This window comes from Schistocerca americana, chromosome 1, assembly GCF_021461395.2.
Source record: "Schistocerca americana isolate TAMUIC-IGC-003095 chromosome 1, iqSchAmer2.1, whole genome shotgun sequence".
In the NCBI taxonomy this organism is placed as follows: Eukaryota; Metazoa; Arthropoda; class Insecta; order Orthoptera; family Acrididae; genus Schistocerca; species Schistocerca americana.
Genome location: NC_060119.1, coordinates 1,214,154,193 through 1,214,168,600, shown reverse-complemented (window position 1 = coordinate 1,214,168,600; position 14,408 = coordinate 1,214,154,193). Strand labels below are relative to the sequence as shown.

Below are 14,408 nucleotides of genomic sequence, written 5' to 3'. Positions count from 1 at the left end.
AATGTAAATCCCAAATGAAATAGATTTGATAGTATACAGAGTGTCTATAATTAAAGTTCCCATTTCAAAGCACTGTAGAAAGAGAATCACTGCTCATAATGACGTCAAATTTGAACAGCATATTATTGACACAGGTCAAAGTGTCGTGAAGCCAAAGAAAACTTAATAAAAATTTGACCAATAGAAGATGTTGCAAGTGTTAGAATGTGGACACGACAGATCGGCACACGGCTGTTCCTCAGTTTGCGCCCGAGATGCCCAACATGACTGTCTCCATGCAGGATCGTATGCTGCTGGTGCTCCAGTAGTCCTTCAGAAATTCTGGACACTCAAGGATATGAAAAGGCATTGGTCCGATGATTACAAAATTTAAAATGACACGTTCTTTTGAAGTGAAGGGCCGTGTGGCAGAGGGAGGAAAGCAGTTGATCTGATTTCTGTTGAAGGTGTGGCCATAGCATTGCAGAAGGGTTTGATTATGGGGTGCAGATATGCAGTGCATGGGGGATTGTTGAGATTCTGAAAGTGGTGTTCAGATGCAAAGCTTTTCTGTGTTCCCCACCCCCTCACCCTGGAGGGACAGGGCGGGGCGGGAGGGGGGGGGGGGGCAAAGTGATGAAAGTTTTTCAATATGTGTTGCAGCATTAAACCATGATGAGAATGGGCGTGATGTCTTCTGTGGTGGATAATGGTACTCCCAGCATAGAATAAGGCGCAAGTAGCATAGAGAGCTTTCTCGGATGACTTTTTGACCATTGTTCCAGCTATTAGAGTGTAGGATCTCAATCTCAGAGGTGTGACCCACAAAATTAATGTCACAGAGTGAAAGATTAGGCAAGGTTCTGTGGTGGGCCTAATATTTTGCGGTTGTGTTGTGTGTCATATTGGACATCTGGTATCAGCTCATAGTGGAAAGGATTGTGAGCAGACTAGTTTGTAAACTGGTGGAGACACTCAGTCCTGTATTCTCTGTGGTGCATCTTAATGGTCGTGGATCGTGATTGGTTGTAGGATTATTAGTAACTATTGTATCTGTAGCACTAGAGTCACTGGGAAGGGATGTAGGGAAGGAAGTTGAAGGTTAAACGTGAGGTAATCATGGGGGGGGGGGGGGGTCGGCGGCAGCGACAGCATTAGGACAAGTTGTAGAAAAGAAATGGGAATTTGGGAAAGACGTCATAGCTGCATTCATAAATATAAAAAAGCCTTATGACAATGTTAGAAGGGAAGAGATATGGCAAGGTCTGAATAGACTGGAACAGTCAAAAAGAATGGAACTGATAAATAGAAACATGTACGAAAAATGCCTGAATTGTAATAGAAGTGATAGCAAATAATTGGAATGGCTCACAAGGAGCAGAGAGGTTCACCAAGGAAGTGGACTCTCACCAGTTCTTTCTAATATAATCATGGACAGTGTTATAAGGAAAGTTCACCAAGGATCATCAGCAGATGATGGGAAAATTGTAGCATATGTAGATGACTTGATGATTTTAGAAGAAAAAGAGCAGAAAAAAGAACCAGTAAACTACTGGCAGAGGTAATTGAACAAGTGGGCATGAAAATAGGATTTTAAAAAAAAGGAGGTAATAAAAATCAGCAGAAAAAGAGAAAATTGAAGGATGTAACTTGTGATGGAAAAATCATTAAAGAGGTAGTTGCTTTCCAGTATTTAGGAAGTAATTAACCAAGAAATAAAACATGAAGGATGAAATCTGGTAGAGAATAGAAAATTGTTTCAAATTTTATTTTTGTGTGTCATATAATGATGTAAAAGTCATGTTATCTGCCATTTTTGACCTAGGGATCAGAATGTTTGACTTGGACAAAGAAAGATTTTAGCAAAATACAAGCAACAGAGATGTATTTTCCACAAGGGGTCCTCAGGTAAGATGAGAAGGGACAGGATAAGGAATAAAATAATAGGAAACATCTTGCAGATCAAGCTCCTAAAACAAACTATTGAGAGTAATAGCTTAAGTGGTTTGACCACTTTAAAAGATTAGAACCAGAAATACTTCAGAGGAGAGCCCTAGAATGGGCAGAATCTGGACAAAGACCAGTTTCAGACCACAAACAAGATTGGGAGACCAGGTGAAGGATGACGTGAACCAAAGAGGGCTGCAGTGGAGGTAGATGCTAAATGATAGGCTGTTGGAGAAAAGAGAAGCTTGGAAGAGGCTCTGTGAATGACCTGCATAAGCAGAAACATTTCATGGAAAAGGAGGAGGAGGAGGAGGAGATGATGATGATGATGATGATAATAATAAAAAGAGGGGTGGGGGGAATCAGGGTTATAGGGAGGTTGACAATATTTAAAAGTATGCTGAATGTTAGCTTTGGGGTGGTGCAGAAAATCACTTTCACTGAAGCGAATGTAAAAGAAAGTAGGTCCTTTACAAGCCAAGTGTGGTTAAATTCTAAGTTTGAGGCCTCTTGATAGATGAGAGACTTCTGTAAGGCTCACATTTTTATTAGACTGCTCAGAGTCTGGAGAAGGTATTCAGGAGCAATGAGATTTTAGAAACCTGTGCTTGCCCCAGAACTTATTACCTCCTCCAGGGCATCAGACACTTTTCCTGTCCCTCCATACTCGCCTGTCTGTTAACTGATGATAAACAGACATTCAAGTATTACCTCTCTCTCTCTCTCTCTCTCTCTCTCTCTCTGTGTGTGTGTGTGTGTGTGTGTGTGTGTGTGTGTGTGTTTATCATTGTTGGCAAGTGTGGCATTTATTTTACTTGTTTATGTTAAACCAAAAGCTGTCTTTTTCGGGGAGCTATGTTAAAGTCATACTGAAAGTTGCCCAGTAGTGATGAAATCAGTTTCTTCAAATACAAAGGGCATTCAAAAAGTTTTGCACAGTTGTCTCTGATTTTTTTTTATTTTTTGCAGGAGGAGAATGAAATTTTTTGTGAAAATACTTGGAACATTTAGCTATAAGTTGGTATATAAAAGTATTTTCTTTTATTTACAGGTGAGCCATAATGGACCGTGAAGTAGTCGTCAGGTTGCAACAACAGCTGGTGATGGAGTTCCTCTTCAACACCGAGGATGGCTCTGCTATATCGATTCACAAGAAGTTGCTCTCTGTTTATGGGGAGGACCCAGTGGATCGCAGCAGTATCCATTGGCTGTTGCATAGGTTTAAAGAAGGTGATTTCTCTCTACTGGACAATCCACGATGTGGTAGAGCATCGGAGGCAGTGAGTGATGTGAATAAGGAGACCATTGATCAAATAATCCAAAATGATAGATATGTGGTGACAAGACTCGTTTGTCATTTCAGCAAGCTGTCGTGTTGTTACACATCTGTCATTTTGGATGATTTGATCAGTGTTCTCCTTATTCACATTACTCACTGCTGTCAATGGTCTACTGCATCGTGGACTGTCCAGTAGAGAGAAATCCCCTTCTTTAAACCTCCGCAACCACCACTGGATACTGCTGTGATCCACTGTGTCCTCCCCATAAACAGGGAGCAACTTCCTGTGAATCGATATGGCAGAGTCGTTGCCGGTCTCGAAGAGGAACTCCATCACCGACTGTTGTTGCAACCTGACATCTACTTCACGGTCCATTAAGTCTCACCTGTAAATAAAAGAAAATACTTTTATATACCAAATTATAGCTAAATATTCCAAGTATGTTCACAAAAAATTTCATTCTCCTCCTGCAAAAACTAAAAAAAGTTAGAGATGACTGTTGTAGGGAAGCAGCCTACTCACGCTGTAGTAAATTCACATCAGTCTTTCCATTATGTGCCAGCCAGTCTGCTGTAACTAGCTCTGACGTCATAAATGTTGCGCAATACTTTTAAAATCAAGTAAATAACCTGAAACGGTTCTAGCGTGTCAGGAGTAATACTAAATTAATATGTGTTGAATATCAGTTCGATAACTTTAACCATTTTCGAAATTTGGACGTTTTTCTGTAAAAATCATTGGCGCAACAGAAAAGAGCTAGAGATTTAAAAATTTATATTTATATTCCTTTTTCATAATTATCTAATAGAAACAGTCTTCTGGATCTCACAAATTAAGATTTTAGTTGAAATTCATGATTTTCTGGTTTTTGTCTTAGAAATTAAGGAAGCAAGATAGATTAAGTAGGCGAATAAATAAGGCTAGGTTGTTTAAATTTAAGTAGAATGGAGATCCGCTATAACCATAAAGATGTGAGAAGTTTCATTTGAATAACTATAAAACTATAGCGATAGTGTATCTGCAAAGGGCAAGTTCAGAGCTCGTCTACTGCGTGCAGTGTAATTAAATTAATTCTCTCGCCCAAAATATTTTACTTAGCCACGTCAGACTTTCATTATGATTACTTACCTGTGTTTTGAATGCACATTTAAATTGAGAGCTTCATTTGCCATCAGCAAAAGAAGCTATGATTTATTCAATAACTTAATGTGGTGCATTACTAGCCCAGCGGCTAGTTGGGAGAGCCGATTTGATCAGGTGTTCCCTTAGCCGTCCGCACCGCGGCTTTATATATAAGAACGCTGCGCGAGGAAGCAAGGCCCCAGTTCTCTCCAGATGCTGAATAGCACACCATCTGTGTCGGGAGTCGCGTCGCGTCGGTATCATTGCTATAAACAGCCTCGGAAGCCGTATTAAGTTACTCGGGATACGCGTAACCATGAAATCATTTTCGAGTGAAGTGTTAATTCTGGGATGACTTTAATTATCTATCTTCAGTTTGCGTATGTCGTATTTTCGCGTGCCGTTGTGGGACAGACATTCTACCATTATTTAGTGTGGCGTTTGATGAACCTAATCATTAAATTATGGCGAGCATTCACTTAAACATTTAATTTGGATAGTTATAGTTGCATCAGCCTATTAGACTCTGAACTGCTCTGTTAGTCAGATTGTGTGGATCTGTGACTTTCAGAATACAGAGAATTTTTAGAAAATCATTTTTTGATTATGAATCCCAGACAATCTCCTAATTTCTCAGAGCTATAAGCTGTAGCTATAAGTGTGTTTCTCAGATGAAGTGGGCACTAGGAATTCTAATTACAGGCTTCACGTTTTGCTAATCACTTTCTGGTTGCCAATATTGTAGTTAGAGAGCCAGTGTTGAGAACGGCAATAGACAGCATAAATAATAGGAACACTTATATAACAATTAATTCAACCACCTGCCGCCGCACATATGGTTAATCGGCCGGGAAATGCATCTTTTCTACATTACAATTCTAAATTATATAATAACAGTTTATTCCACTAGCCGCCCCACACTGTGCAAAATTTTTTGAATGCCATTTGCATACTGGGTTGGTAAAATAGGACTTTACTACTTTGGAATGATATAGAAATTTATTGAGATAACTTAAAGAATTGGTAGATGTGTCATTCTCTAGCAAACCACCTCAACTTTGACGTAAGTTTCAAGTGCCATTTTGGTTCGATGTGATTTCCATTTGTGATATCTCACTTGTAATCAGTTTCTTCCCACACTTGCTGCAGCAAATCGGGTGTAAGCTGTGCAACAGTAGTGTAGATTCGATTTTTCAGGTTGTCTAAATTGTTTGGTAAGGGAGGCACATACACTTGGTCTATAATGAGACCCCAGAGAAAGAAATCAAGGGGTCAAGTCTGGGGAATGAGAGGGCCATGCGGTTAGCCCGTCATGGCCAGTCTGCCGACCTGGGAAGCAATTATCGAGGAAACCTTGAACTTCCATGAGGAAATGATGTGGCACACCATCTTGCCGGTAGTAAACCATCCGATATCTCGGTCATCCTTCATCGATCTATGTCAAACAGTTGTCGCAGAGTTCATTTCATGAAACCAAAACACACAGTGAGCAGGCTATGCACCACTGAAAATAGCAATTTTATCTGTGCACTATGCTGGTGCTCCTGGTGGCGGAATGGGGTAATGATGCCCTACATGATTCAAACTTGAAGTTGTTTGCCACAAAACAGCACATCTACCAATTCTGTAAGTTATCTCAGTAATTTTCTATATCATTCCAGAGTTGTAAGTCCTTTTTGACACACCCTGTAGTTCGTCCTGTTCTTGGTAAATTTGTTGTAACAAACATTTACTGTATGCAATTTATGTAATATTAACTGAGACTGTTACTTTTTGTTGTCAGTTGTTTGAATTTCTTTTAAATGCCATCATGTTAAGTGCTCCAATTATTTCAAACATAAAATTGTGAATATTTTTTTTTTTTTTTTTGCAGAATAAGTTAAGTGCCCCATGTGTGAAACAGCTGACAGTAATATGTCAAAAAATTTCTGATGGCCTTTATACTGACAAGTGTCCATTAGCCACAATTACAAAACAGTTTCTGCATAAACATACAATGCCTGAGAAAAAAGCCATGCCATTGAAAAAGCTGGAGCTATCAAAGAGTCCTATGGAAGGTAATATTATTGTTTTCAGATATTTCCTTTCTTGTCCAATAAAACTTCTCTATGATGGTTAGAGAAATTTAAATTACATGTATTGTCAAATAATATGAAAGATTAAAAAAGTAACTACTTTTGGGTAAATGCAGTGGTCAGATGAGCCCCACTTGAAACTGTTACTACACCAAAGTTTGTAGCATTTAAAGCCTGTTACACACCATGTTCAACACAAGAAAATGAGCACCAACAAAACAATATTACCTTGGGTGTAAATGATACGCAAGTGTCAGCAAACAATATCCAGTCCAGATCATCAAAGGAAGCTTGTGTGCTCTACACTGCAGTGCTTGCCTGAATGTGAGCAGCACGGAGAGCAGTCTGCTGTTGGCCACATACAAACTATCTTTGTTACGGAACATGAGTAGTGCAAATGATGATGGAGTGGTCAGAAGAGATTGTTATGATGCTAATAGAAGAATATCAGAGTGCACATAATATTTTGCTTCTGTATTCCCACTTACCTCAGTGGAAGTACAGTGTTTTTGCACTGATAATTTGTTTTGTTAACATATTCTCACTTCTTAGTGTTACAGCAAACACCAATAGCACAATTGGAGCGTGTTGGTCGTCAGTTACTGGATGAGCGCTTGCAGCAGCGTCACACTGGTGAGCTGGTTGAAGCCATGTCTCAGTTGGTGGTGTCAGATACGAGACCCCACTGTCGTGGGATGCTTGTCGACTGGTTAGCAGCTGTTGAGCCTGAAGTTATTGGCTCCTGTCCTCAGTTACAGGTAAGAGCACTGTGGTCAGTTTTACAGATGATTATTAGTTTGTGTGAAAGATTATCCTCAAATATACCAAACTTAGCTACATTTTTGTCATCATAATTATAACAATTTCGCATCAGTATTAAGAAAATGTAATGTGCATTATGCACTGAACAGGTAGTACCCAACAACTAAACCTAATTTTTTGTCGATGATCTAATTGTTTTGGGTGAGACTGAAACAAAGATATGGACCAAACTGGATCTTTAGTGTGAGGGAGATACAATAATGAATCTTTAAATCAGCAAAATGAAGACAGTTAGTTTGGTGTCATGTAGGATCTCTGACAGCTCATCTTAAAATTGGAGATTAAGAGATGGATGTGGTTGCAAGTTCTAATAGATGGATAGTGTTGTTTCCTATGCAACATCAATTAATTGGAAACAGAATACAGAAAACTTGTAAATTCTTCCATGTGGTATATCAGATACTTGAGATAGAATATTTGCACAAGCTTCTAAGATCGATCTGCACAAAACATACCCCTTATCTGTAGTAACATATGAATTAGTAGAAGCAATAGTTAATGTACAGAAACTGGCCATTCTCGGCAACAGAAATGCCTGTTGAAAACAAAGATGTGTTAAAATAAGGAACGAGTATATTGAGATCAGAATTGGAAAGAAGCCTGCTGGAGACACTTGAACTGCAATGATGACAGTGATAGCGTATGAAGAAGATAGCTCCCCCACACAACCCTTTGGGCCTAGTTTTCCCAAGATCTCCTGGGTATAAGACATAGAGAAAGATCTCATGATCACTGGGAGAACCAGTCACTTGCAGATCTTAAAGCTTGAGATGCTGACTGCATCAGAGAAATGAGCAACAGGGCGGGAGGACAGTACTTCGTTAACAGCATAAAATGATAAAATTCTACCATCTTTATATTCAAACTAATAGCAAATCAATTTTTTTTCTGCCAATATATGAACTGCAGGTTCTAAGATCAAAAATGTTTCCATTAGCCTTGCTGCAGTTACTCACTTTCACTTGAAAAGCTAAGATTTAGGTGGTACCACATAAAAAGTGAATACTGATTTCTGAAGGAAGCCAACAATTCTATGTAATCGTACTAAAAATAATTTATTGTCTGCCACAATCACTTGTTGATAACCTCAATGTTGAGTGGCCATAAGCTCCTTTCGTTCTGCCACAAGTGATTTTCACTTGTAATAGAAACTGACAAGTGTAAATTTGTTTTGATAAAATAATACATGATTTCTAACTGCCTGCTTTTATCTGACACATGTGGAAGTCACATTTTGAAAGGGGAGAAAAAACACCAGAAAAATAGCATTAAAATATGTGGTGACATAAAGCCTTCTTTAAATTATTTGCAAGGGTGGAATCAAATGTGATAATGGATTGGGGGGGGGGGGGATGAGGAAATAATATCGCTCACCTATAGCTTATTGGTATATTATTAGGTAGCCATACCGCCCCTACCCCTCCATATCTCTCTCTCTCTCTCTCTTTCACTGTGTGTAAATGCCACCTTTTAAGTGTCCACCCCTGGTAGCTGAGTGGTCAGTGTGACGGAATGTTAGACCTAACGGCCCGGGTTTGATTCCCAGCTGGGTTGGAGTTTTTGTCCGCTCAGGCACTGAGTGTTGTGTTGTTCTTATCATCATCATTTCATCCCCATCAACACGCAAGTTGCCGAAGTGGCGTCAACCCAAAAGACTTGCACCAGGCTAACGGTCTACCCGACAGGAGGCCCTAGCCACACGGCATTTCCATTACCTTTTAAGTCCTCGTTTTACTACTTCTGCTGAAAGCCAGCTCTCTCACTGCCCTGAGCATCTTAGGCCCTCCCTGTTGCTACATCCATTTTCTCAACTAGTAAACATTCGGTGTTACTGCAGCTGCAAATGGGTTTGTGGGTGTCTTATGTGGTTGTCTGAGGTAATGTGTGTATGAGCTCCAAAGCTCGGTAATGACTCTTTGCTTTTGTGAGTATTGGGCCACCATGCATCCATCATCTACAAATGAGTGGTTCCATCATCTCATTTTCATTTCTTCTGTTCAGAGAGATGGATTATGTAGACGGGATTAGTAAAAATAGAATTGCTGCCAAGACTCAATTATTGCATTTTGCTGGGTCAAACAGAAGTGAGGATGAGAAACGTGCTTGTGCTAAATGAAGGAGTCTACTACCCTGAAATCAGTGTATTTACTTAAGGTTGCTTGTTTTGCTAAACAGTGACGTATGTTCATGTGTGGTGTTCGGAAAGGGCTACTCAGGAAAGTAGCTTTACAAATTTCAAATTTTGTGCATTTTCATAAAATGTAGTTTTTTTTATTGTTGTTTTCATATTTTATTATATGGATGATACGATATTGTCCTTATTATCAGTCACATTTTGTCAATAGCGGGGAATCTTCTAACTCAACATCTGTAACAAAAGTGTGTTGCTAGTTTCTAGATTTTATCAAATAATGATTAAAGTAGTCTTCTGAGTGCCAAATTTGAATAAATTTCTGTTCACTAATATGTGTTTTCTTCAGTAACTGAATCCAGCGCATTAATGATTTTGATATAAAGCAGCAGTGTGACAAACATTCTAGCTCATAATATAATGTAAATGTATATCTAAAAACAAAGATGATGTGACTTACCAAACAAAAGCGCTGGCAGGTCGATAGACACACAAACAAACACAAACATACATACAAAATTCAAGCTTTCGCAACCAACGGTTGCTTCATCAGGAAAGAGGGAAGGAGAGGGAAAGACGAAAGGATGTGGGTTTTAAGGGAGAGGGTAAGGAGTCATTCCAATCCCGGGAGCGGAAAGACTTACCTTAGGGGGAAAAAAAGGACAGGTATACACTCGCATACACCCACATATCCATCCGCACATACACAGACACAAGCAGACATTTGTAAAGGCAAAGAGTTTGGGCATTGGAATGGCTCCTTACCCTCTCCCTTAAAACCCACATCCTTTCGTCTTTCCCTCTCCTTCCCTCTTTCCTGATGAAGCAACCGTTGGTTGCGAAAGCTTGAATTTTGTGTGTATGTTTGTGTTTGTTTGTGTGTGTATCGACCTGCCAGCACTTTTGTTTGGTAAGTCACATCATCTTTGTTTTTAGATATATTTTTCCCACATGGAATGTTTCCCTCTATTATATCCATATAATATAAATGGATAGATAAAAAAGGTACCCACTAAGTGGTGGCAGGGGCATGTGTGCCTCTCCCCCCCCCCCCCCCCCCCCCCCACACACACACACACACACACACACACACACACAAGGATGTAACCTGAAGGAAGATAAATGTATTATTCACTTCCTCTCTTAGTCATTTATGTGGTTACACAATGTTCTTACTATTCATATTTAAATTAATGTGTACTTACAGGGAGAGGTCCTCAGCAGTGGGATTGACTTTTTGGAACCGACTGTACGAAGATGTAGGTTGAGATCACAGGTATCACACCCTGCAGCCATTCACATTGTTGGGCCCTCACATGCATGTAATTGACAAAAAATACTGGAATTTTGTGTGTTGCTCAGTAGCATTAAAAAAAGTAGTGTTAAATAGACTGTGTGGTGTAATGAATAGTGTAATTCTTTCACATGGAAAAGGGCGTGGGGTTTGAATCTTGTCAGGTACTTCAAATATTTTTAAATTTTTATTGAGGTGAATGAGATCATTTTTTAATTCAGTTAATTGGTTTAAATGTAGTTTTTTATTTCTGTTTGTTTGTCATGTCGTTTTATTCATCATATCAACTTCTTCATTTGCTCTCATTTTTCTTCCTATCATTCTTTTTGTGCTTTAAATCTTTCTTCATGTGATTTTAATTAATTTTTTGTATTAATTTTGATTTAATTTATTTTATCATCCTGTCTTTCCATAATTTGCTTTAATTTCGCTTTACTTGCAATGCCATCTTTTGTTTAAATCTTGACCTGTGATATTTTGTCCATAGTGCAATAGGAATTTAAGCTGTTTTGAATGTCTGTATGATGATTACCACAAAAAAGTATTGTAACAAAAAATACATATTTGACTCCATTAAATAGATTATCCTGTCTTGTTTTTTTTTTTTTAACCAATAGATTGGCATTTTCAAATACTTAAATATTATAACAGGTATATATACTTATAACACATACACAAAACTTCAGAGTGGATAAAAATGACACGAAGAAAGAAACAAGAACAAATGAAAAAACTCATACGGTAACTAAAATGATGTGAGAGAAGACTAGAAATAAATAAATAAATAAATTTAAACCAATTAAGTGAATAACAATGATGATTAGTGTCATTTCTACAAAAATTTAAAAATAAAAAAAATAAGAAGCACCTGATAAGATTTGAACTCGTGACATTCTGCATGTGAAGGCCTTACCCTATCCTTTACTCCACACAACCAGTCTATATAAATCACTGTTTGAGTGTTGTGTAAAATTCTGAATTCTTGTTTTGTTGATTACTCGCAAACGAATGCTCACCAGGATGAATGGATGCAGGGTGTTATATCTAGGATCTTAATCTACATCATGGTATAGATGGTTTCAAAAAGTCAATCGTACCACTGGGATCTGCCCTTGTTAGTTATGTTTCAGCTGTTGGCAAGTGTAACTGTTCTATACTTTTGTTCATTTAGTGATAACTTATTTTATTCATTAGAATCTTTGCAAAAGGTGAGTGTTTAAATTTGTCATATCTGCAGATGCAGCTGTTATTTTCAAAGACAGAATGTGGCAATAGTGGAGTGACACAAACTTGCCGCCCATATCTTCTGACACTACTAGCCCATCGAGCTTCTTGGTCGACTCTGTTCCATTGTGTTCAGAGACTGCTGAATAAGTTTGAAATGAGGTACTTTTTTAGTTTGCTTTTTTCTTACTGTAATAAATGTAAGACTGAATATATAATATCAGTACTACAACTTAATAACTATTCATCCTTACGAAGCATTAATTTTATAATCAAAAGCGTTACTTGTTACTTATCAACTTTTATTTATGTTTGACATATTTTGCATTATGTGAATTTGATGGAGATATTTTATTAGTCTCTTTCAACCAGCAGTAAATATAGGTAATATTTTATTGTATTATTTGCATGAACACAGGTATTCCTCAGTTGGTTTTGCTGCTCTTACAGTGGCTGGTCCTGGCGGAGGTTCGAGTCCTCCTTCGGGCATGGGTGTGTGTGTTTGTCCTTAGGATAATTTAGCTTAAGTAGTGTGTAAGCTTAGGGACTGATGACCTTAGCAGTTAAGTCCCACAAGATTTCACACACATTTGAACTTTTTTTTTGCTCTTACAGTGGCTGTGTTCGCAGATAAAATTGTCTGCTTTATGCAGACAACTGTTTCTTCATGCAAAGCCAAACAGGACACAAAGGCTCTGAAACATGTTTGGGTTTAAATAAAAAAGAAGATTGTTTACCTAACAGGCAGACCTTACATCGTGTAATCTGGATACACACTCTTTTTATATAAATGTTGTTGAGTTGCTAATAGAAGAAAGGGATGTCAAAATCAGTGCCTAAAGAAATGTTGACGCAGTACTGTGGTAGCACACATTTATTTACATTGTTACTTAATAGAACACTAGCGCAATTGTGCAACAGCAGAATTAAAGTGACACACTTGATTAGTGACAAAGAAAGGCTAATAAATCCTTACATGTGTGACATAATGAAAATGAGAATGAAAGTACGGGGACCTTTCTCAATCAACTGTCCACATCTTTCCATAGACATCAGGGTTCAAGCAGAATATTTGTAAGTTTCACTTGACAGTCATGCGAACAAAGACAACAGGACAACAGCTGTTGGTGTATATCATAAGATGGAGAGGGAATTTACAGCTGATTGTGTCCTTTCTGAGCAAATGCTCTCACTCGATGAACATTCATGTACCTCTTGCTGTCTGTTACTTGTGGCTGTCCTCTGACACTGACAGTAAAGGCACTACTAGTAGACTAGCCTTGTGTGGACATTTTAATGCTAATTATAACATTTGCTTTTGTGTGCAGTAATATATGCTTTGTGTAAATATATATGTATGATCCCTTTTAATTTACAGTGCCTTGTCTTTTTGCAACAGTCTGCAACTGCATGCAGCTAGTTATGATTTTTTGTATAGTGTGTCCCTAGAAGATACACAACTCAGTTAATTTTATCTTAACACCCATTGCAAAGACTCTGTTTAGTAGCACAAAAGGTCTCTTGTTTCAAAAGGAAAATTTGCTGTAGAAAACGGTTAAATTACAGGGAGACAGTAAGTCTGACAAGTACTTGCCTTCCAGAAGGTGAAATTCCAGTATTGCTGATACACATATATGGATATATGGAAAACTATCCTAGCTTGTGGAGGTGTTAGTTCCTTCCTAATCCTGTTGTGTAGATGAGGGGATACACAAGTGAAGGGGGAGAGTGCTGGACTCAGTTCTATCTCAAGGATAGATCACTGGGATACAATGTACCAGCTTCAGTCCATGAATGAAAAGAGGACAGAGTTAACGTCCTGTCTTCTTGGGGTCAGAATGGTCTGCTTCTATCTTCTAATCATCCCCATTACTCCCTGAGGAATGAGCTAATAGTTCTGAAAGCTAGACAGTTTCATTGTCTCTTTTATGTGTATTGGCATTACTGGAGTTTTGCCTCCTGAAGGTAAGTACTGACAAACTATTCTGTCTTATTGTAATTCAGAAAAGTATTTTTGTCCTGCATATACAAGATAAGCTGTTAAATTTCCCTACAGCTCTTTCAGTATTGTAAACTATCATTTCCTTTGATTTACCTAAGACATGGATTATAAGGATCTTCATATATTTGTGGTCGTCATTATTATTGGACTCTGGGGAATTATTGTTAATGTCAACCTTAAATACACTCTTGATATTTATTTTTCATAATATCTTATGTTAACACCATTAGGTATCATCCTACAGCTGTTCTGGATTTCATGTGGGCACTCACTTGCAACCCCAAACTTTGGCAAGGACGCGAAAAGTTCACACCGAAGCATTACTCTCAGGAAGATGTTCTCAACCTTACACAAGAACAGGTATGATCTCATTAGAATAATGAAATTACTACTCTATGTTTATCAGATCTTTACTTTCAACTTTCTTTCTGTGCATACAGATATTTTTGATAGTATGACAAAGGAAACCAAGAGATAAAAGTAAATACTACTCAATATTGTGTTTTCCTCTCTTGCAGAATGCATTGTTCAG

At 38.2% G+C, this 14,408-nt stretch overlaps 1 protein-coding gene across 3 annotated transcripts in view; it reads left to right on the top strand.

The window, feature by feature from the left end:
* LOC124619844 (integrator complex subunit 1) overlaps positions 1 to 14,408 on the top strand; it is a 307,722-nt gene that overhangs the window by 235,600 nt on the left and 57,714 nt on the right. For all 3 annotated transcript variants that reach the window (XM_047146458.1, XM_047146464.1, XM_047146471.1), the window contains 4 exons: positions 6,202 to 6,385; positions 6,956 to 7,161; positions 11,888 to 12,036; positions 14,107 to 14,236. In XM_047146458.1, coding sequence (XP_047002414.1) covers positions 6,202 to 6,385; positions 6,956 to 7,161; positions 11,888 to 12,036; positions 14,107 to 14,236 — 669 coding nt within the window. The remainder of the gene's footprint in view (positions 1 to 6,201; positions 6,386 to 6,955; positions 7,162 to 11,887; positions 12,037 to 14,106; positions 14,237 to 14,408) is intronic.